This window comes from Neomonachus schauinslandi, chromosome 13 (assembly GCF_002201575.2).
Source record: "Neomonachus schauinslandi chromosome 13, ASM220157v2, whole genome shotgun sequence".
Taxonomy (NCBI): Eukaryota; Metazoa; Chordata; class Mammalia; order Carnivora; family Phocidae; genus Neomonachus; species Neomonachus schauinslandi.
The window spans coordinates 10,754,924-10,777,128 of NC_058415.1; the positions used below are offsets into that span (position 1 = coordinate 10,754,924).

General features: G+C 41.2%; 1 protein-coding gene across 1 annotated transcript in view; it reads right to left on the reverse strand.

Annotated features, from left to right (window-relative positions):
• The window catches only part of DOCK8 (dedicator of cytokinesis 8), a 173,335-nt gene that overhangs the window by 114,715 nt on the left and 36,415 nt on the right, over nucleotides 1-22,205 (reverse strand). Inside the window, exons 6-13 of the mRNA XM_021694440.1 lie at nucleotides 19,081-19,166; nucleotides 14,756-14,822; nucleotides 13,663-13,812; nucleotides 10,311-10,391; nucleotides 9,052-9,211; nucleotides 6,162-6,298; nucleotides 2,711-2,804; nucleotides 1,837-1,999 (exon numbers count right to left, since the gene is read on the reverse strand). Of these exons, the coding sequence (XP_021550115.1) occupies nucleotides 1,837-1,999; nucleotides 2,711-2,804; nucleotides 6,162-6,298; nucleotides 9,052-9,211; nucleotides 10,311-10,391; nucleotides 13,663-13,812; nucleotides 14,756-14,822; nucleotides 19,081-19,166 (938 nt within the window). The remainder of the gene's footprint in view (nucleotides 1-1,836; nucleotides 2,000-2,710; nucleotides 2,805-6,161; nucleotides 6,299-9,051; nucleotides 9,212-10,310; nucleotides 10,392-13,662; nucleotides 13,813-14,755; nucleotides 14,823-19,080; nucleotides 19,167-22,205) is intronic.

Here is a 22,205-nt window from a genome sequence, read left to right on the forward strand (position 1 = left end):
CTCAGCAAACCACTCTCTTACCCTCTCCAGGACTCAATTTTGTGTATCTGGAGATGTGCGGGTGGGTACTGGGTGAGTTCTGACATTCTTTGCGTTTCAGTTCCACAAACACACACATCATATTGGGAAGCGTGAGTGAGGGTGTGGGGGAATGAGCTCACACTGCTGGAAGGATTGCAAGCAGGTACAGTTTTGGAAAAAAGGGGCAGTATGAATAAAACTGAAAATGCGTATCCCTGGTGACCCAGCAATGTCACTTTTAGGCATGCTGATAAATGTCTATCAATAGAAAAATAAGAAATGGATAAATAAAATATGGTGTCTTCACACAAAGGAATACTATATAGCAGTTAAAAAGAATGACAAAGTGCTATCTGAACCTATATTAATATTTCCAAAACACAAGCTGTTAAGGACTTGGTTAAATTTGTGAAAATCTGAGTAATTACAAAGGATAATGATTGTAACTGAACATGACCCATTGAAGTAAGAGAATTCCTGAATCCACAATAACCAAAAAAGATTATACCGTTGTATGAAATTATACCATTGTATGAAAAGTGTAGTGTAAAACAGAGTGTAAAGCTATTTATGTACATTTTAAATGAATATAAAAATAAGACCATTCAGGGCTCACGTATGTGTGTATGTGTGTGTGTGTGTCTCAAACCAGAGAAAATAGAAGAAAGGAAACATCCAACTTCATAATAACTGTGGTGTTTGGGAGGTCAGGTGAAAGTCTATGACTGAAGATGGGGGATAAAGGCGATTTCAATTTAACCAGTAAGAATGTACATGTGTACGTGTATAAAATATAAGAAACAACAAACGTCATTTCTGGATGGTGGAGAAAAGGTACTTGTTATAACATTCTTTTTCTGCAATTTAAAAAATCTTCTCAAGGGGTGCCTGGGTGGCTGTCAGTTGAGCATCTGTCTTCAGCTCAGTTCATGATCTTGGGATCCCAGGAGAGAGTCCCACATCGGGCTCCCTGCTCAGCGGGGAGTCTGCTTCTCCCTCTCCCCCCTCTACCCTGCTCGTGCTCTCTCTCTCAAATAAATAAATAAATAAATAAATAAATAAATTAAAATCTTTTAAAAAATAAATAAAAATTAAAAATCTCCTCAAAATCAAAACTAAAAAATATAAGGCAATGCCTTTGGCAGATACATGTGGACCAGCTCCCTCCCAGCTCCCCGCGAAGGGCCTCCCAAGAAACCAAGGCAGCCTAACCTCTTAGGCCTTTGCTGTCTAGCTCCACACTGCCCAATATGGTAGCCACCAGCCACTTGCTTGAACTTAAAGTAAAATCAAGAAAGGTTAAATAAAATCAAAATTTCCATTCCTCCATTACTCTAGCCACAATTCAAATGCCAAACAGCCACATGTGGTGAGTGGCTATTGTATCGGGAAACATACATAATGAAGATTTCTACCATTGCTATAAATGTTATTGGACAGAGCTGGTCTTGAGCTAAAAATCTTTCTTTTAGACAACGAAAACATTTTTGGTCATGTTGCTCTTTCCCTAATACATCCTTCTGCACATAGGAAAACCAAGCTTACGACTAGGAATATTATTTCATTTCTGGAAGGAATATGTCCAATCCAATCCCAAATTCCAACTATGACTCAAGTAACACATTCTGGTTAAATAAAATTAGACAAACCATTTTCAGAAGTTGATCTAGCAATTTTCCATAGTTATGTAGACATCATATTTCATTTTCCCCAAAACTTAGGAAGTAAGAAGATCATTGAAGGATAATGAGAGCATTCTCCAAACAAAACTCTAAATGTGGGTTCCATGGTTTCCCACGAGCCTTAGTTTCTTACCTATACACAGTATGAGGGACATAGACTTCCCGGATTGGAAATTCCAAAATCTCTTTGTGTGGACGTGTCCGGTTTTCAGGAAAAGGTTTCACTGGCAGCATTTCCGGAGTCAGAGAGCAACTGATGATCTCTGGACCTAGAGAAATTTCTATTCTCAGCAAGCCTAAAGAGGGAAAACAGGACCATTTCAGTAAAGATGCTGTCATGTGACATGGGAATCAAGAAAGACTGTTGTACCATATTTCTTTTATGAAAGAAAGGATGAGTTGTGGGAGTGCAAGATTTTTGGAATTCCTAGCTAGTTTCCTCTAGTTGGAAAAAAAATCATGTTTTGCTATCTTTTGAGATTTAGTTTCTAGAAATCAAAGAGCAAGGAATTGTACAATGAATAAAAATGGATCTTTAAACTTCCTTCCAAAAATACCACACCATAATAGCACATAGTTTAGTAACTACTGGTGGTTTTCAAACTGGGTTCCCTGGTACCCCAGGGTGCTGCAGAAGTGCCTCAGGACCTTTTAAGCTGATAATAAGGAAGATGATCTCATCTTCTACCAAAGCATCTCACTTTCACTTTTCTTTTTATACTAAGAGTTCCATATAATAGTTTATTTGATGAAAGAGGCTGCTCTGTTCAAATAATTATCTGATTATCTGAGGAGCCAGATCGAAAGCATGATGCTCCTTTAATAGAAACAGAAATATTAACAGAGTTTTCAAAGAAGTAGACCAATTCAGACTCTTACCTCCTGAGGCAAAATCCCACACTTCACTTAGCAAACATTATTTTATAAACTGTAGCATTAGATAAATAATGTGTCTACTCATAAACGGCTTTGGCACAACTAGAGAGGAAAAGATGAGCCATCCACACCTGGAATCGACTTGACTCTTCTCTGTAAGGATGAAGATCTTTTGTAGTCAGCCAAAAACTTGAATAAGTCTTCATCACTGAGGCGATCCCCCTCCTGCAAAAAGAGAAGTCAGGGTTAGTGCTGCTGTACCATGGCTCCTGGGGTGGGGGCCAATGATTTCCAGGAAGACTTTGATCCTTAAGTTTTATTCTAACACGCTTCTCATAGGAATAAGGATTATAGCCAATGCTGAAATAATTTAGTTCAACCTCTTGTCAAATATTCCTTCCCAGACACATATATCAATGAAATAGAATAGAAAACCCAGTAATAAACCCACAATTACATGGTCAGTAAATCTTCAACAAAGGTGCTGGGAAAACTGGACAGCTATATGCAAAAGAATGAAACTGGACCAGTTCCTTACACCACCCACAAGAATAAACTCAAAATGGATTAAAGACCTAAATGTGAGACTTGAAACCATAAAAATCTCTGAACAAAGCATAGGCAGTAATTTCACTGACACAGACTGTAGCAACATCTTTCTAGATATGCTCCTGAGGCAAGGGAAACAAAAGCAAACTATTGGGATTACATCAAAATGAAAAGCTTCTGCATAGTGAGGGAAACAATCAACAAAACGAAAAGACAGTCTATACTGAATGGGAGATCTTTGCAAATGACATGTCTGATAAAGGGTTAGTATCCAGAATACATAAAGAATTTATAAAACTCAACACCCAAAAAACAAATAGTCTAATTAAAAAATGGGCAGAAGACACGAATAGACATTTTTCCAAAGAAGACATCCAGATGGCCAACGGACATATGAAAAGATGCTCAACATCACTCATCATCAGGGAAATACAAATCAAAACCACAATGAGATATCACCTCACACTGGTCAGAATGGCTAAAATCAAAAGCACAGAAACACCAAGTGTTGACAAGGATGTGGAAAAAAAGGAATCCTCGTGCACTGTTGGTGGGAATGCAAACTGGTGCAGCCACTGTGGAAAACAGTAGGGAGGTTCCTCAAAAAAGTTAAAAATAGAACTACCCTATGATCCAGTAATCAAACTACTGGGTATTTACCCAAAGGATATAAAAACAGTAATTTAAAGGGCTACATGCACTCCTACGTTTATAACAGCATTATTTGTAATACCCAAAGCAGTTCAAGTGTCTAGCAAAAGATGAATGGATAAAGAATATGTGTTCTATATGTGTGTGTGTGTGTGTATACAATGGAATATTGGAATATGGAATATATACAATAGAATATTACTCAGCCATAAAAAAGAATGAAATCTTGCCATTTGCAATGACGTGGATAGAGCTAGAGAGTATCATGCTAAGCAAAATAAGTCAGTCAGAGAAGGACAAATACCCTATGATTTCACTCATGTGGAATTTAAGAAACAAGACAAATAAATATAGGGGGAAGAAAGGAGGCAAACCAAGAAATAGACTCTTTACTATAGAGAACAAATGGATGGCTACCAGGGGAGGTGGGTGGGGGGATGGGGGAAATGGTTGATGGGGATTACATAGTACACTTATTGTGAGGAAAGCAAGTAAAATAAAATAAAATAAAATAAAATAAAAAGACTGCTCCGTGGATAGTTGAAAAGAAGGTGCACTCATTCTTTTCAGGATAGAGATTTCAGTGCATCAACTTGATATGACTTGTCAATTATGTTATGTAGTTCTTCTATATCCTGACTTTCATTCTTTATGCTTGTTTCTTTGTTGGTAAAACAGTATAGTAATAGACCCCACCTCAAAGGATTACTTTGAGGAACACACGAGTATACTTAATACTGAAGGCATTCAGAAGAGTGCTTCTGGGTCTAAGTGCTTGATAAATGCTACTCTTCTGTGGGTGGATTTGTCCATTGGTCTGTCACAGGCTAAGCCAGACAATTAAAATTTGCTTCTAGGGACACTGCAGGGACAAGAAACAAAAGACTGACCATAACTCTGCAATTAGATCAGATTACTGAATGAAAGACGCCTTTTACAAGAAAAAAACATTCCTTCTCTACCACCCCCAACTTACTGTCCCCCAGCCTCTCAACAATCCTTCTACTACATTCTAAGGAAGCTTGTGTGAGCAGTGCAGATCTAGGCCAAAAGTTTCTCCCCCTGTAACTTAAATCCCCTAATGCTTGTTTTACTCTCTGCAACAATACGAATAACGTTACTTCCTTCTTCAAAGATTTTCTCTTTTCAAAGAGAAAGCATCTTTCTGTCTTTTTGCTATCCTCATTGTCTTCACATTTGTCTTGATCCAGAAGACTAAGCATAAATAATACTCTCCAGGTGCCTACATGGGAGAGGTACTCTGCCAAGGATTCAAGGGCAAGAGCTCTAATCTAATAGCCCAGGAAGTTAGGAAGGTAAGGAGCTAGGGAGCTAGGGAGCTAGGGAGGTAGGTATGTCTTATTTCCCAAGTACAGATAAGAAAAGTCATTTAAGTACTTTGCCCACCCCCCAGCAAGGTAATACAAGAGAAAGGGCTATATCCCAAATAGAAACTCTTTAGTCCCATGCTACTTCTCTTATGTGGCATGTCACACCTCCCACTCCCAGCATCCCTGTCACATTTTGGGATCATTAAGATATCCCTGAAATGCTTCATGAAGACTGCTTGAGCTATGGAAAATCTTCCAAAGCAGAGTCAAACCAAGTCATATCAAATTAGTTTGTTTGTAGCAAAATATACATGATATGAACAGCACCATCATAACCATTTTTGAGTGTACAGTTATTAGCATTAAGTACATTCACGGTGTTGTGCAACCAATCTCCGGAACTCTTTCATCTTCTGAAACTGAAACTCCTTAAACAACAACTCCCCATTCCCATCTTCCTCCAGCCTCTGGTACCCGTCAGTCTACTTTCTGTCTCTATGAAGTTCTTTACTCTGAGAAGTTCTCTGATTTTTAAATAACCTCGATGTCTATTGAACTAATAAAGAGAACGATCTGCAATGGTCACCCTCTATGAGCAAGTAAATATGGCAGAAACGTGGCAAGCCTACAGATAGAACAGGGGTGAGAAGGACAACAGCTGGGCTGGGAAACCCCAAGACCACGGGGAAAGGGATGTTTCAGCCAGATGGTTTTAATAGCCCAATAAATGAACTGACCATGATCGTTCAAAGAGACGAGTTTGCATTAGTGGGAACAAATCCTTCTGTCAATGAAATGAGCCAACACTCATTTAGCCCTTGCTATATATCCCAGGCACTGTGAGAAGAGCTTTACACACCTCAGGCCATCTAACACTCCCAACTGCCCCATGAAGCAAGCACCGTCATTCCTGTTTTGCAGATAATGACATTGAGGATTGATGAGGTTAACTAACTTGCTCCCTTAATCATGACATGTACTTCTCCTTTGGGCTCCAACACCCATGCCACTCAGGGAAGAAATTCAGACACACTGGAATGGGAAGAGATACCTGCTTGAAAAAGCTGTTAACAGTCATGGTGGTGGTCTTGTAGTTGGATCCGACCCCATTTTCCTCCAAGGAGAGGGCTCTTTCAGAAAGCCTTCTAGATTGGGACAGAGTTCTCCGCTCACCCACAGAGCTTCTCCCTGTAAGGAAAACAGTTGTCATTCGAAAGCATGCCTTTCTGTGTGAATACCCAGCAGTCATGAACTTTATCATATAAAAGACAGGTTTTATTTTTTTTTAAGATTTTATTTATTTATTTGACAGAGAGAGACAAAGGGAGAGAAGGAACACAAGCACAGAGAGTGGGAGAGGGAGAAGCAGGCTCCCCGCTGAGCAGGGAGCCCAACGCGGGGCTCGATCCCAGGACCCCTGGGATCACGACCTGAGCTGAAGGCAGACATTTAACAACTGAGCCACCCAGGCACCCCAAAAGACAGATTTTAAAAAATGTATTACTGAAGTGCAGTTGACACACAATGTTATCTTCGTTTCTTTAAAAAAGAAGTTTAAAGTCATGAAACAAGAACCTTGAACGTGGCCAGCCTTGTTTTGGATGAAAATTTCCTTCCACTGGCCTTACCTTTCTCAGTCCCCCTGTTGGAGCCCCTAGTCCTCCTATGACCAGAGTGGAGAAGCCATGAACAGCCACAGTCCCCTCCCACATGGACATCAGGGACGGCCACCCAGCAGGGTCCAGGACTGCAGCCAGAACTGGGTCTGCATAAGCTTTATTTAGCCAACACTGTTTGCTTTTGTTTTATTTTTACATTTGCACTCCACTGGGAGAGGCATGTAGTCGAATGCCCCTGAAGGCATTTGGGACTGTGGCCCAAACATGCCAGGGTTAGCCTGTGTATGTTCTGAATCTGAGCGTTCTTCTGCTCTCCCTGTGGGCACCAGGCAGCAGAACAGGGTTCTTTGGCTGACCTGTCCAACAGGGATTAGAACCCTGAGTCACACCCACACCTGGGCTGGGACCCCGATACTCAGCTTAATTATTTGTTATCCCCTTTTAGGACTGAGGTGGGGACCTTGTTGCTTTTATACTGCAAAATTAAGGGGTTCCACTGTGAACGGTCAAATTGCTTAGAACTCTAATGTTGCCAAGCCCACTCTTTGAATATTCTCTTATCCTTAATTCTTGCTGTGATGCCGAATGGGAACTTTTTTTAAAAAAAGATTTTATTTATTTATTTGAGAGAGAGAGAGAAAAAGCAAGCAGGCGGAGGGGCAGAGGGAGAGGGAGAAACAGACTCATTGCTGAGCAAGGAGCCCAGTGCGGGACTCGATCCCAGGACCCTGGGAACATGACCTTAGCCGAAGGCAGACACTTAACTGACTGAGCCACCCAGGTGCCCCTGAATGGGAATTTCTTGCTACCACTGTCCGCCTAAACTTACCATACTGCCCCAGTATTATACACTGCATTTTCTGGTTGCTTTTTTTTTTTTTTTTTTATTCTTATGTTAATCCCCATACATTACATCATTAGTTTTAGATGAAGTGTTCCATGATTCATTGTTTGTGCATAACACCCAGTGCTCCATGCAGAATGTGCCCTCCTCAATACCCATCACCAAGCAACCCATCCCCCCACCCCCTCCCCTCTAGAACCCTCAGTTTGTTTTTCAGAGTCCATCGTCTGTCATGGTTCATCTCCCCCTCCGATTTCCCCCCCTTCATTCTTCCCCTCCCGCTACCTTCTTCTTCTCCTTTTTTTTTTCTTAACATATATTGCATTATTTGTTTCAGAGGTACAGATCTGAGATTCAACAGTCTTGCACAATTCACAGCGCTTATTTCTGGTTGCTTCTTAAGAAGCAGCTTCTATAGTCAGGTTAATTTATCCTTGACCTGGAGATTACCTTATGGCTGAGTTACCTAGTTTATGGTGCCCTCTAAAATCTGTGCATAATTCTTTTCAAATAAGGCTACCTGGGTCTACATAGAAGTTGGCATGGAAAAAAAAAACAAAACCCTACCCATTGTGGTGTGAAGGTCAGGATGCACTCAAGTGAGGTTTGTTGTTGGTAAATCAGAAATAACCCAGCAGTTCTGACTGGTAATTACAAAACAATAATTCCAGAAGAGAAACAGCAATGACAAATACCTCTCCCTCCAGTCCCCCTGTTAAAGGCAGCATTTGGGAAAAGGCAGGGCGTGGGAATGCGGAGAAATGTGAACAGTCTCACATATTTGCTGGATACAAAGACACTCAGGACAACAGACATTCTACCATGGGTGGGGTGGGTCGACTCGAGAACTCTGAACCCTCCTGAACACTTCCATACCCACACTGTTCAGGAAATTAATGACTCAGATCCAGGGTGAGGTGATGAAAAGGAGAAATATGCTCAATAAATTGGAACAGAAACTAAATACTCTTTTGGCATCTACTTTTTCATTGCACTTGGCAAAAAAAAAAAATTTTTTTTTGAAGGGACTGGAAATTTTGCTGAGAAGCCAGAGTTTTGCTTTTTGAAGCCTTCCTGAGAGTAGCTTTTCTTATGTTTAAGAGCCAATCATGGTGGCATTGTTTAACCCACTATAGATAGTTATTGTACTTTGTTATTTCAAAATTTTTACTTTGAAAAGGAGGCAGCTACTGAAAATTAACTTTTTAAAGTGTTGAAATGTCCAGAAAATTCCAACCAAAAGTCTTACTGTAAGAATATATTTAAGTTCCACAAATGTTCATGGTAATTGTTTTGGGGATCACCATCCAAATCAAGCATTTGTAAGTCAGTCATAATAGTGTTTCATCCTATTTATCGTCTTCTTCGTTCCCACTCTCCACTCATTACTGCACCCTGGGCCCCCATTAATAAGCAGCTGACCTCAGAGTTAGTTCACTGGGGACCCCTCCCCTTCCCACTGCAGTTGAAAATCTTACCAACCATGGACTCCACATCGGTTACCTCCCTGTCCAGGGTGGAGACATTGAAGAAACTTGTTAAGCTTATGGGGGCCCAGGCAAAAGGCATCCGGTATTTTCCCAAACGCTGGCAGAAGGATTCAGCTTGAAGTTTTAGTTTTTCAATCTTTTCTTTACTCTAGGGGAAAGTGGAAAGACACAAGCAGAAACAAACAATATGGTGCCAGCACCAAGTCAACGGTCTCTGCCACGGATATGACAGCCATCTCCAAAATCCCTACCCTACTAATTAAAAAAGAGTGAATGGGCAGGAAAATGATACAACTCAGGCTAGAATTCTAGCTGACAAGAGAATACAGATCAGAAATGGAAGAGTTTAAAGAAAGTCAACATTCAATTATTAAATATACCTTCAGCTAAAAAAAAAAAAAAAGTCCAAGACTTGTTATACCAGTTAATCAACAAGTGCTTTTAGGGGCTAGCTACAAGCCTTGGATTTGCATGACAAAATTTTAGAATGAAACATTTTATATATTATCTCTCGTGCTTTCAAGAGAGCCTATTTTTCAAAAGTTGCCTTGGGAAACTCTAGAAAAATCTATAAAGGTTGTTAACCACTTCTTATTAGGCTGACAACACTTCCAAGGTGTTCTTTCTAAGTTCAGAAGAGAAGGTAGGTTTTTAAAAAATAAGTGTCTTGAGTTCAAGAAATCTTATTTGAAATTTATGAGTCTGGAGGAGGATGCTGATAGCCAAGTCTTCGTCCAGAAAGGCCATGTTTTAAAAGTCACATTGGAAACCTTTGCAAATGGGGGCTGAGAAAAGATGTCCCTTTCACAGGCTCAGTACCTATGCGGTGCCAGTGAATTTATGATGTACAGAAGTCTCAGCCTATTTCCAAATATCCACACCAGAAAAGACATTTGGAAATTGGCTGGTACTGTTGAGAAAGCCCAGCAGAGTTTCGTGAGGTCTCTGTGGCCTTCCCAACCTGGGTCAGGGCCTTGGAACCAAGACAACAGGATGTGGCTTTTGTCCTAGCCAAGTTTTTTTAGACACTGGGGCATATGTCGTTTGTTGAATTCAAGAATTTATTTCTTTAAAAAGTTATCATCAATGACCAGCTCTCCTTTCTTCTTTTTTAAGACACAATGAATCAATGTCTCATATGGGGACATATTATGGACCTATTATTTACTTAACTACTTTGTGGAACTTCTGAGAACTATCTGTTTATTCTAAGATGTCACCATTTAGTAATAGCCAAAGTATCATACCTTTCCACCATCACCTTCTTTGATAACCATGTATGGTTCTGCACAGTCTCCAATCTCTCCCTGCTGAAGGACTTTTTCAATCTACCAACAAAAATAATATTAAAACAAAACTCATGAATTATATCCACATAATGGCATCGATGCAACCATCAAAATGAGGTTTTGTCACAGTATTTGAGGACAAGGGAAGATGCTCATGCTGTATATTTTCTGATTAAAAAAATTAGTGTGAAAAAAATTAGCATGAAGAGTACCACAGTTTTGTAAAAAAGAAGTCACAAAGGCAGATTCAAAGGATGATAGTAGATACACAAACTGTTAATAGTAGTTATCTTTGTATGGTGAGATTATGTGCTATTTTTATCTTCTTCCTATTGCTATGTGTATTTTCTATTTTTAAACCATAAACATGTATTATGCCTACAATAAAAAAATGCAATAAAAGTTATTTTATAAAACAGAACCCATGAGACATATGTAAGAAGTGAAAAGCTCATTTTCTTTATTATTGCTTACAATGTAAAAAAGAAATATGGCCTCCGTAAAAGTCAGGTTGGGGACTAAAACCTTCCACAAAACGAATAAATGAACAGAATAAATTATCTGTAATTGTCTCCCTTGTATTTCCTATTAGGGCCGCTTCTCTGGATTTAACAGACATGGAGAGAAACCGAAAGGTGTGGAATGGGGCAGCTTTTCACTTGGCTAACTGGCTGGAAATATGATTTAATGCTACTCCTGTCGAGTATCTTCTTCCAGTTTGCTTCGGGTAAAGGATCTGGCTGGCCAGAAATGTGGTCACCCTGTTGACGGGGGAAAAAAAATAGAGATTTGAAATTCCCCAACCCTCTGCTCCAAGAAAATGTTGAAGAGAAAAACAAGTGGAGGTAGTCCCATTAGCCTTTGTTGGAGATTAGACACCAGATGCGGCATTCCTGCAACATGAAATCTGGGTTTAACATATTCCATTAGGTGCACATGGTCCACAGGCACTACCAGATAGGGACAGAGTGTTTATTTTTATTTTTTTTCTAGGTGGTAGCTGCTGGGCAGGTAAGGGGGTGAACAAGACAGACCTGATTCCTATTCTAGTGAAGCTCGTAGTCAGGAGCTCGTAGAGCAAATTGGAAGAAGTTAGTTTTTCCATGCAGTCAACGGATAAAGATATGGTCTTTAAAATGAACTTTGAGCAGACATAAAGGACCTTTTAATGGAGATCCTGAAGCAGCAATGTGACCATGCCATGGCTTCAAGCACAAGTACTGTGCAGCATGGAACACACAGGACAGGGGTCTCCAGAGTCTGAAAGTGGAAGACTCCCGATCTGACCAGACCAGCAGAGACTACTCCCTTCCCCAGTTGGGCAAGAGTAACTCCAGGTACTTCACGAGAAGGGCTGCAGGCTGCTGTGAGGGCTCACTGTATGTCCCCTCGTGTTTATGTGTGAAAGAAACCCAGGGGTCCTCAGAAGCGTGGCGGGCAGAGGAAAGGGATGTGTGGGGATTACCAGGGGATTTTTGTCAGATAAAAGGCTGCCCTCTGTCCTATTCAGGAGGGGCTGGTTCAGTGCCTCCACATGTTTATTTTTGAAGTTTTAAATTTCATCCTTATTCTCCATCCCTCAACTGAGGAACAAAACCTTTAAGCCTGGATAATCCCTTAAAGCAATAGTATATACAATACTAAACTAGGAAACTCTACCTAAAATACAGTTAAGATCCCGGTGTTCAGCCTGGGAAGAAGAATAAGAAAGAACTCCTCTTTACTGAATGGCATCTGCCTGGCTGTGCTAAATGTCACACACCATTTACTGTATCTGTAGAGAGAAGCAACAATGACACCATTAAAGGAAAAGAAGTCAGAAGCAAACCAGGGACTGTCTTATTGAGCTGTAAATGTCTTCACTCTATACAGACAACTGACAGAAGACTTGTTATTGCCAAATGAATGCATCTGTACATTTGAGAATTTTGTAATATATTTAGTGAGTCACAGTAACCTGCAGGTAACCGCTGATACTTAGCAGAGTATGGTGGATTAACTAAAACGAAGTCATCCCCTAAGAAGTAGAGCTTAAGTAAAACTTGGCTGGATGGGACTAGTGTTGGCATCTTTGGGTTCCCAGACTGAGGGGACTTTGAATCTAACTAGCTGTAGGGTGGGCTTGACTCTAACCTTCCCATATGTCTAAGGGATACTGCAGTGAAAAGGATACATGTTCAGTGTGACAACAACAGATGTGTCTTTTTAGCAACACAATTTTAACTTTAATCCCTCCTACAACGTTACATAGATTCTCCTTGAGTAACAGTAACTTTTCAGAATCTTTGTAAAATGGTGGAAAGGCAGCTAGAAGGCAAAGACATCTGCCACTTGTCAACTGACCTCTGAGTCATTTAAATTCTTGGGAATCTATAGGCTGCTCTCTCGGGATCATGGGGGAATCAGTGGGATTCTGGAAGTAAAACACTGCGCTCACTAGAAAATGTTCCAAACCTGGAACTCTGCGTAGACGTGAAATCGAAACACCTGAATTTTTTTTTTTTTTTTTTAATTTTGGGGTAAACAGTCAACAAGACTAAATCTTTGGCTTAAGTTAAGTGAAATACTCAACGTTTGTTGTTAACCTCTAACCAGTCATTCTGGTGTGCAGAGAAAGCCTCTGGGGTTTCTTCTATCAGCAAAGAGTACAGCTGAGAATGCAAAGTCCTTCTCCTTGGAACTGTCCCACAGATTTTGAGTTGCACCACACACAGTCATAGTCTGTGACATGGTGATATAAAGGGAGAGTGAAATTTGGAAACCACAGCCCACACCTTAAATTGTCAGAGCCTGGACTTGGGAACATTTCTCTACAGGCGTCTAGAAGAACACGAACAGTATCAGGGAACTCTAGCCAAGATTTCCTCCACAGCAGCTCTCAGAGCTGGACAGCTAAGGGTAGGAAGAACAGCTTGGTCAGGAATAAAGCTTGGTCAGGAATAAAGTAATGGGCCAGGCTTTCTTCTGCAATCACAACTGCCCACTGAGGGCAGTATTATAATCCCCACTTTACACGTAAGGAAACGAAGTCTCCGAAAGTTTAGGTAATCACCCAAAGTCCTATAGCTACGAAGTTTCAAAGCCAGGATTCAAAACCAAGACTGTATGACTCCCAAACCCAGAGTTGTGCTACTGTCCCACACAGGATTTGCTTGGAAAGGAAAAGGGGCCAGTTGAAAAGGAAACAAAGCAAATCTCAGAAAGTGTGGATACATTCTGACCCCTCTTTCACCCCAAACATGCTCTGGGAATAATGCAACAAGGAGCGCATCCGAATGCAGAATGTGCAAACCAAATTGTGTTTAATTACCTTGACTACTAGGTAGATGTCCGAGGATGGGTAGGTGACCGAGAAGACTGCGGATCTTGCCTGACTTGATGGAGCCACGGAGGGCGTGTGACCACGCAGAAAGCCTTTGAACTGGTCAGAGTTCAGGTCACAGTGAAAATTTTCTGAGATCTGTAAACAAGGAACAAGGCAAAAAAGAAGTCACACCTGCTGTTCTCCTGGTCTACCCATGTTTAAAGAGTCAAAAACCCACAAAAAATGTTGCCAAAGAAATAAGGGTCATCATAGACATGGTTTATGACTAGTGGTGGTGGAAAAATCTGATATGCATTTTGTCACAATTTCTAGATATTTTGGAGCTGTTTGAGAGATGTTCCTCGAAACATTTACATTTTTATTAACCCATCCGTATTTCCTGAATTACTGCCTTACACTTTGGAATTTAGGAGTTAGCAGTCTTAGCAGTAAACCTACCCTAGCTGACGTAAGTCTCAGGGGTTGTGAATATTTATCCAAGAGATACACACTTCGTTAAATACGGAGTGATTACGGGTCAAAGGGGCAAGAGTATCGTTTGTGGCTGTGCTGTTTTTGTCCTCCTCTGAGGTTCACAAAGTGACGAAACATTAAAACACTCCTGGAGAAGAGGGTTAGGTACTCAAAATCTTTTTCATTAAAAGCGCATCACAGTTGGTGAGCTCTTCGCCTGATGGCAAATTAATACTTTTCCTGCACAAGATGCCTTCCATCCACGATGAGACTCTCTCACACTGCAAAACCTCCCCAACGGAGGTAACATTACATATATATCCGAGCTTGTTAAAAATGTATTTAAAATGCCTTGTTTGATGTGTCACCCCATATGTTGCTATTTCTTTTCTCTCTCGATCCTAAACAGGCTCTCCCTTTAAGATTCTTCAAAGAACATAAATGACTAACATTGCCAGATCATTCCTGCAAACACTGCAAAGGCAATAGAACCAGCTGTGTCAAAGGTCATTTGCTTTCAAATCTGATGTGTTTTTGCTGCAGAGAAGTGGATTTGAAGACCACGAACCCCCAAAATCATGAGCAATGTGTGCCCCCATAGATGGGGTGTTCTTCGCCTCCTTACCTTTTTCCTTTCTTTAACATCGTAGAGGGCAATGCTGGCAAACAGAGGCTCAATTTCAATCTCAAACCTTTCAGAGAGAGTAAGAAAAAATAGGGTTTTAACTCAGATAATTTTGAATTTCCTGAAAGCGCTGAGCTCTATAAACCGGTTAAAAATGTACATCGTTCCCCAAAATATTTGGATAACTCCACACAGATGAGAATCATAATGGGATATTAGTGGAGAAAGATGGGAGGTTCGTGGAAAATTCCTAGTCAATGGAGATCGTAGTGGATGGCACATTCTCCTAAAAAGCACTTGTTGGTGGCAAGTCAAGGGAGAGATGGCAGAATGGTGCCCATGGTATGATCCAACATGGCCCTACTTACCACTGTAGATGCTGTGTTTTCTAATGGTAAAGCCTCTGTCTTAGGTAAAGGTTTTGTTCACAGTTTACCCTTTACTACTAGGGTAGGAATCTCTATTATTCAATTCTAAGGGACAAGGCATTTCAGAGAGTAAAAATAATAATAATAAAAGTTCCGTTGCTTTTGCTTAGATTTATAGTGGGGCCATTTATGTGGGAGAATGTCTGACCTTTCCTATTCCACTACCAAGGGAGCTGCTGAGTTGCTGGGGAAGGAGCAGAGCGCTGCCAATAAACACTGAGCTGTGGGGACCCAGTGAGAACTAGAAACATATCAGCCCTAATTGCCCATTTCCCTTAAAACGGTGGCTTTGATGAGACTGCATACCCAAGGCTTCCTTCCACATGTTATAGGATACACATGAAGCACAGATGTGCACGTTCCAAGTTCCTCAGGCTAACAACCCATGATTTGGGATCCTGCTAGCTGAGTGTACCAGTAACCAGGCCCTGGACCACCATTACCTCAGAAGTCACATAAATTAGGCCAATTTTTGTTTCAAGCCATGTGTCAGAGAATGGCCTTATCGCTGGGTAACTTTGCCTAAAAAGAGGATCTTTTTTTGTAAAGATTTATTTATTTGAGAGAGAGAGAAAACGAGTGAGAGAGGGAGAAGGAGAGAGAAACTCAAGCAGACTCCACGCTGAGCCTAGAGCCCAATACAGGGCTCGATCTCACAACTCTGAGATCATGACCTGAGCCAAAACCAACAGTCGATGCTCAGTCAACTGCACCACCCAGGGGGCCCTAAAAAGAGCCCAGCCTTTTCTGATCACAGAACCTGAGGTTTTTTTCCTACAGGTGTATCTCCAAGGGCAGACCCCAGAAACTAGCATTGTGAGGCAAATGAGGAGTTTATCAAAATGTAGGTTTCTTTGTCCCCCCTGAGATCTGGTGAACCAGAATCTCTTGGAGGAAATGATGGTGCAAGGTCTCCCAAAATCTGCATTTAAAACAAGCTCCCTGGGCAGCTTTTGCCTTTGGCTCAGGTCATGATTTCCGGATCCTGGGATAGAGCCCTGAGTCAGGCTTCCTGCTCAGCGCGAAGTCTGCTTCTCTCTCTCTCTCCCTCTCCCTCTGCCCCACCCCCCGCTCGTTCTCTCTCTCAAATAAATAAATTTTAAATCAATCAATCAATCTCTCTGAGTAAACGTGATGATGCACACCAGTTTCACCAGCAAGGAGACTCCTCTGAGCTAAGGTTACTTTACATAAGATAGGGTTAAATCTTACATTAAAAGATTTCCCCACATTACATGCAAAAGAGAAAAATACTTTGTTGCCATCCTCTCTTTTTCCTAGGTGCTACAAACATTTGCAGAATCGACACCAGCCTGATTCTTTCTACATGCTTGAGGTTTTACATGTCTCTCAAAAGCAAAACAGTGACAGTTACAGATCGCAACAGATTCTGAAAAATTCCCGAGCTGATAAAATCGATAGTGGTAGAAATAAAAATTCTGCATGTCCGTGTCAATGGGGAAATGGGGTCTTTAACATTACCATTACATTTTTACTATTCATATTTTTGACATTGTAGGTTTACCTACAAGAACTTGCTTTTTTTAAAAATCTGGTTTATTTAGAGGAGTTATAGCTGGGACAATCTCTTTGGTCCATTGCTCCTCTTGCAGGTGAATGTTGAGATGGATACTATTTAAGACACCTGAGTGGGCCAAGTGCACCGGACAAACACCTCAATTCTACCTGATTCCTGCTTTGGCAACGGGGAAAAACATCGCCAGAAAACTGACAATTTTCGTTAAGAGAAATCCAAATGGCTCTACTTGTTTTTTTAAATAATACATGTCTCTCTTAGTGGCCATGTTTTCCCACCTGTGAGAACTGCTGTTGTTTATTTATTGGAAAGATCTAGAAGACTTGGTGGCAAAGTGACATCACAAGGGAGAATTCCTCCAATCCTGAATAGCATAGTTATTGCACCTATGAGGGGCCTGATGTGCATCCTGTGGGGGTGATTGAGTGCCTCAGACAATAGGGTGATTTCCTGAGCAACGCAGAGGAGACTAGCGGCCACTTCCACTCAGTCCCCCTGCTCAAGGGCCAGCAGGCTCCCACTTCCAGGTTGGCTTGCAAGGGTTAAAGGCTGCCTTCTGTAGCCCAGACTTGATACAGAGCTGGTTTATGAGCTGCTCATCTCCCTGCACAAAAGGCCCTCACTCCCCTCCCCCTGTTGTAGAGCTGGCTAGGGGGAGGGGCTACCACATCAAGAGAGCCCCCACAACCGGGTGAGCAGTTCTGCCTCCTTGTGTTCTCAGGAGAGGTCTGGGGAAGCTATGTATTAGAATCACAGAAGTTTAGGGCAAGTAGGAACTTTGAGACCGTCTGGTGTAACAATGTCAGTCATTTATCGGTAAGAACTCAAACTCCCAGAGAAGATCCCAGGGTTGAGATACAGCCTTGAATTCAGAGTCCAGATGCCCTGATTGCAAACTAGGTGCTGCTTGAGGGGTCCATGAATTGACTTCAAGAGATGGATGACCCTCCTAATGGGGGTATTAAAAAATATTATGCGTATGTACTGTTGCCTAGACAGGGCATTTACAACTGAATATTTTCAAGAGTCTGTGATTTGAAGTTGGAAGAATTCTCGAAAGTAGCAGTCTACAAGAGAGGCATGCAAACATTCCCGACTGGATATGCAATACAATCTGTTCGTGTGCTGAAAGAAGCTACGGTAATATATTCCGATTTATTTAGTTCATACATTTCAATTTCTCATTTCTGTATATTTGATAATGTAGATAGTATTTTGATCTGCATGTATAAAATTAATACACGTATACAGAGGACATAGGACTTTTTCCTACTCTAAAAGTAAACAGTCAAAAAAAAAAATTTGGAGATAATTGCTGTAAAGTAGATGTGGCAAACAGCTGGCCCACCAGATGAATCCAGCTGGCATTCAGTTGTAGAATGGAAAGGAAATGAGAAGGTATTTAAGAAGTCAGGAAATCGGGGCGCCTAGGTTAAGCGACTGCCTTCGGCTCAGGTCATGATCCTGGAGTCCCGGGATCGAGTCCCACATCGGGCTCCCTGCTCAGCAGAGAGTCTGCTTCTCCCTCTCCCGCTCCCCCCTCTTGTGCTCTCTCTCTCTCTCTCTCACTCTCTCTCTCAAATAAATAAATAAAATCTTAAAAAAAAAAAAAAAGTGAAATCATGCAGAAAACTCTGAATTTCCAGCTTCTCTTGAAAAAGCAAAAACAAAAACAAAACAGACAGTTGGCCAAAATGGGCTTGTGTCCTTGGATGGCAAGAACTGGCCCTCGCCAGCAGTGGGTACCCCCTTAAAATAGTTTGCTAAAGTCACACTGCTCTCTGGTCCTCTGTGGTCCCCTGGCACTGAGACTGGGTTTTAGTCATATTTAAGGTTGTGTTTCAATAGTTAACAGTTTCTGGGGGGAAAAAAACCCACAAAAGCTCTAATATGTAGCATTTTCTGATTTCTATGTTGTAAATATCCCACCATGGCCAATTTCAAGCTATGGACGGATGTGACATCACTGGATGCAGAGATGGGAAGAGAAAGGCACCATCAGCTCTCATGAATTAGTCAGCGTGGACTCGAGTACACCATCCACTGCTTTTCAGTTTTTTTCCCTGCATAGCTTTCCCTGTTCCTTTTGTAACTACGCTGTTTCACTCAGTTACCTTACGTGACTAACTTCACGGTGTGCCTTCCCTGTGACAGAGGAGGGACTGTCCAAGGCTTGGGAGACATAGAATCTGGGTCTAGCTGACTCCAAACTCGGCTCCTCCTGCCACGTCACAACCACACACTGTTACAACGGCGCTGGAAGACCCTCCCCATTCAAGCTCTGTCCATAGAGACGCAGTTTATATGTAAAAGGCAAGATAAATCTCTGTGCAGTGGTTAGTACGTTTGCTGAGACTTACTTCAGGGTCAGCACCTTGACCAGTATTCTGTTGCCCAGATGTTCCTTAGGACATTCTGGTACCGGACGTATTTCCACGGCATCCTCCTATTATTAATCACATGGTAAAGAAATCATGAGTGAATTTCCATGAGGGGTTCTGGCTGGAATGAGTCCAGGGAAGGGAGGGCTGCCACCCAGAGCTCAACCTGCATTTGCCTTAGTTCTAATAGAGGGATAACACTTTGACTTTTATAAGAGAGTTTGTTATTCAATCCCAAGCTTCAAAGTCAACCTTAACCACAAACAAATTCTACTTTCGGAAAGCGAGGCATTTAAGACAAAGAGACAGAGGGAGGAAGGAAGGAAATGGGAACATGAATATGACTGAGTAACATCCACCAGATGGCATTGCAAAATCTTATACCTATTGTTGGCTTCCCTTTTTTCATTTTCTTTCTTTTTTTTTTTTTTTGACTGCTCCAATTGGGTACACATTCAGAATATTTCTCCTGCCAAGGTTTTACTATTAAATAGTGAGTTTCAGACTTGAAGCCTGAGTCAAAATAGCTCACAGCAGGCTGTATGTAAACCATCAATACTTATAATGAGAGTGTCTTTCTCAGTTGACCATTTTCTTAAACAGGTTTGAGGTTGAATGTATACATACATATCCAGCTAGAGCTTGCTGAAGCTCTAAGTGCAGGAAACGTAGTAATGACACATTAGTAACGACTTAGCAATGACAAATACAACTTTTTTTTTTTAACTGCATCTGGGACTCTATTTTACCCCACCGGGACTCAAGACTTAAAAGAGAAACATCAAGTCCCTAAGGTAACTTTTAACATTCAAATCTGAACTATCACAGGATCTTAATTATATTCATGTATGCAAAAATAACAGTGCAAAGCCCTGACAACTTTAATTCCTGCTCTTGTGGACTATCTGAACTCTGGTGGTCTGCAGCTCACAAGGGTCCAAAGAATAGAGTCGGGTCTAATTATATTTTCCTGGGCTGTAAATGATTGGAGCTTCCCCCCTCCCCCAAATACCCCATAGCAACGGTAACATTTTTAGAAATAACAGTAGAATCCACCTTCCCAGTAACTCTGCACTGGATTGGTGAAACAAAGTGGTAAACCCGCCTCTACTCTAACCTCTATTGTCCAAGGCCCAATCCTGTGTTGGTCAGCTGGCCATCCTGTCCGGTGGAAGGGCTGAGCTTTTTTCAGAGGAGGCACTGCTTGATGCCCACACTGAACTCAGCTCCCTCAGAGCAAGCTCAAATCACTTGCAGGGTGATCAGAGTAGACACATCAAAAACGGAAACCCCCCCGCCATTGGAGAAGAAAGTCAACATACATCCATGGGTTTCTAACACTATCTCTCTGGTCTGGATTCGAACCTTGGGGATCCTTTGTTAAAAGCTTTTCAATGGGAAAATGTAAACATACACAAAAGTAGAGAGAAAAATGTAATGAACTACCTTTACCCATCATGTAGGTTTCAACGCGTTCAACTCGTGGGCAACCTGGTTTCACCTATATTCCCACTTACTACCTCTCCCCACTCAATAGTGGATTGCTTGGCACAGCAAAGCCCCAGACATCCTATAACCTCATCTGTAAATCTCTAAAAGATAGACTTTTAAAAGTGCACAGCTGTAATATCATGATGATTAAACTTTTTAATAAGTCTTTTTAATAAGACAATAAGACAACTTCTTATTGTCACTAAATATTTAATCAGTTCCAAATTTCCCCAACTGTCTCCATTTTTTTTGCAGTTAGTTTGTTAAATCATGATCCAAACAAGGTTTACATATTGATGCATTTCCTAAGTCCCTTCTAATCTATATGCTTTTCTTGAGCCTTTATAATTATCTGAAATTGGAACTAGTTCCTAGAGAACAAATATGAAGTTTTAAGTGGATGTCTGTTTTATCTTCCTGAGTGTATATATATATTTAGAGAGCAACAGAGGCAGAAAGGGAGGGAGAGAGATAGTGAGAGAGAAAGACAAAGACAGTAGGAAAGATGTTCTTCTATCAGTTGATCCAGTGGGATCCTGAGGCCAACTCTGTATCTGCTTGCCTGTGACGGCATTATGTGAACAGATAAATCTAACCCCCCCCACCACTTTTTTTTTTTTCTTAATTGATTTTTACTTGGGTTCTGTCACTTGCAGCCTAGGGAGTCTGAATGCAAACTCTTCTGTGATCTAAAGGATAGTGGCATCTTTTTAGGGACCAGCACATAGGATGCCTTTCACAGAACCGAGAGTGAGTCGGGGAAAGTACTCACCACATAGAGGCTTGGTGGTTATGTTCTATTTTACCTCTTCTGTAGGCTTAGTCATAATTTGGATATAATAGTTCACCTCTCTTCTCATTCTCCTCACCAGGAAATAAAGTCGTGGTAATATTAAATAGTTTCATTAATGTGTTCCCCCCAAAAAATCAGCAGGGGTGATCACCTCAAGGTAGCCAGAAATTTACTGTTCTTCCACAGGACTATCTTTGGAGAAAGTGCAAATTACAAGGACAAATGCAATTTCTGTGTGGATGAGCTTCAGAATATTAAAGGCTGGTATAGGGGCCCTCCAGCATTTTAGACATACCAATTTGCAAATAACTGGTACAGTAATTACAAAGCATTCCTCTCCACTCGATAAAGCAGGCCTATTAGGACCTTTGCTAGATTATAACTTTCAGTCCTAATCGAGTTTCTGCATTGTTTCGGAGACCATAAAACAAAGTTCCTTCCAGAGTCTGTGATTCTTCTTGCAATCAATGCAAGACTGGACACCCTCCCACTTAATCCCCTGAGGGGGACTTCAATGAGTTGATGTCTCACTGGACATGTCCTCCTCACCCTTTAATTGTTTTCTCTCTCCTGCCATCCACTTGGGGACACTTTCTTACTTATGGGTGCCTCCACCATGGAACTGGGAGGAAAAGGAATGTAAGTGGAAGTCAAATCTGTCAGATTAATATTTCTTGACAAAGCTGGTAAAAAAAAAATTTAGTTTTATATGGAAACTGAAAAGTTATGATATATAATGTGGTTGCTCATATCATCTTTGGATTTCAGTTATGTGCTCTAATATACCAGGAAGTCCTATGTAGATACATAAACAGGCAAA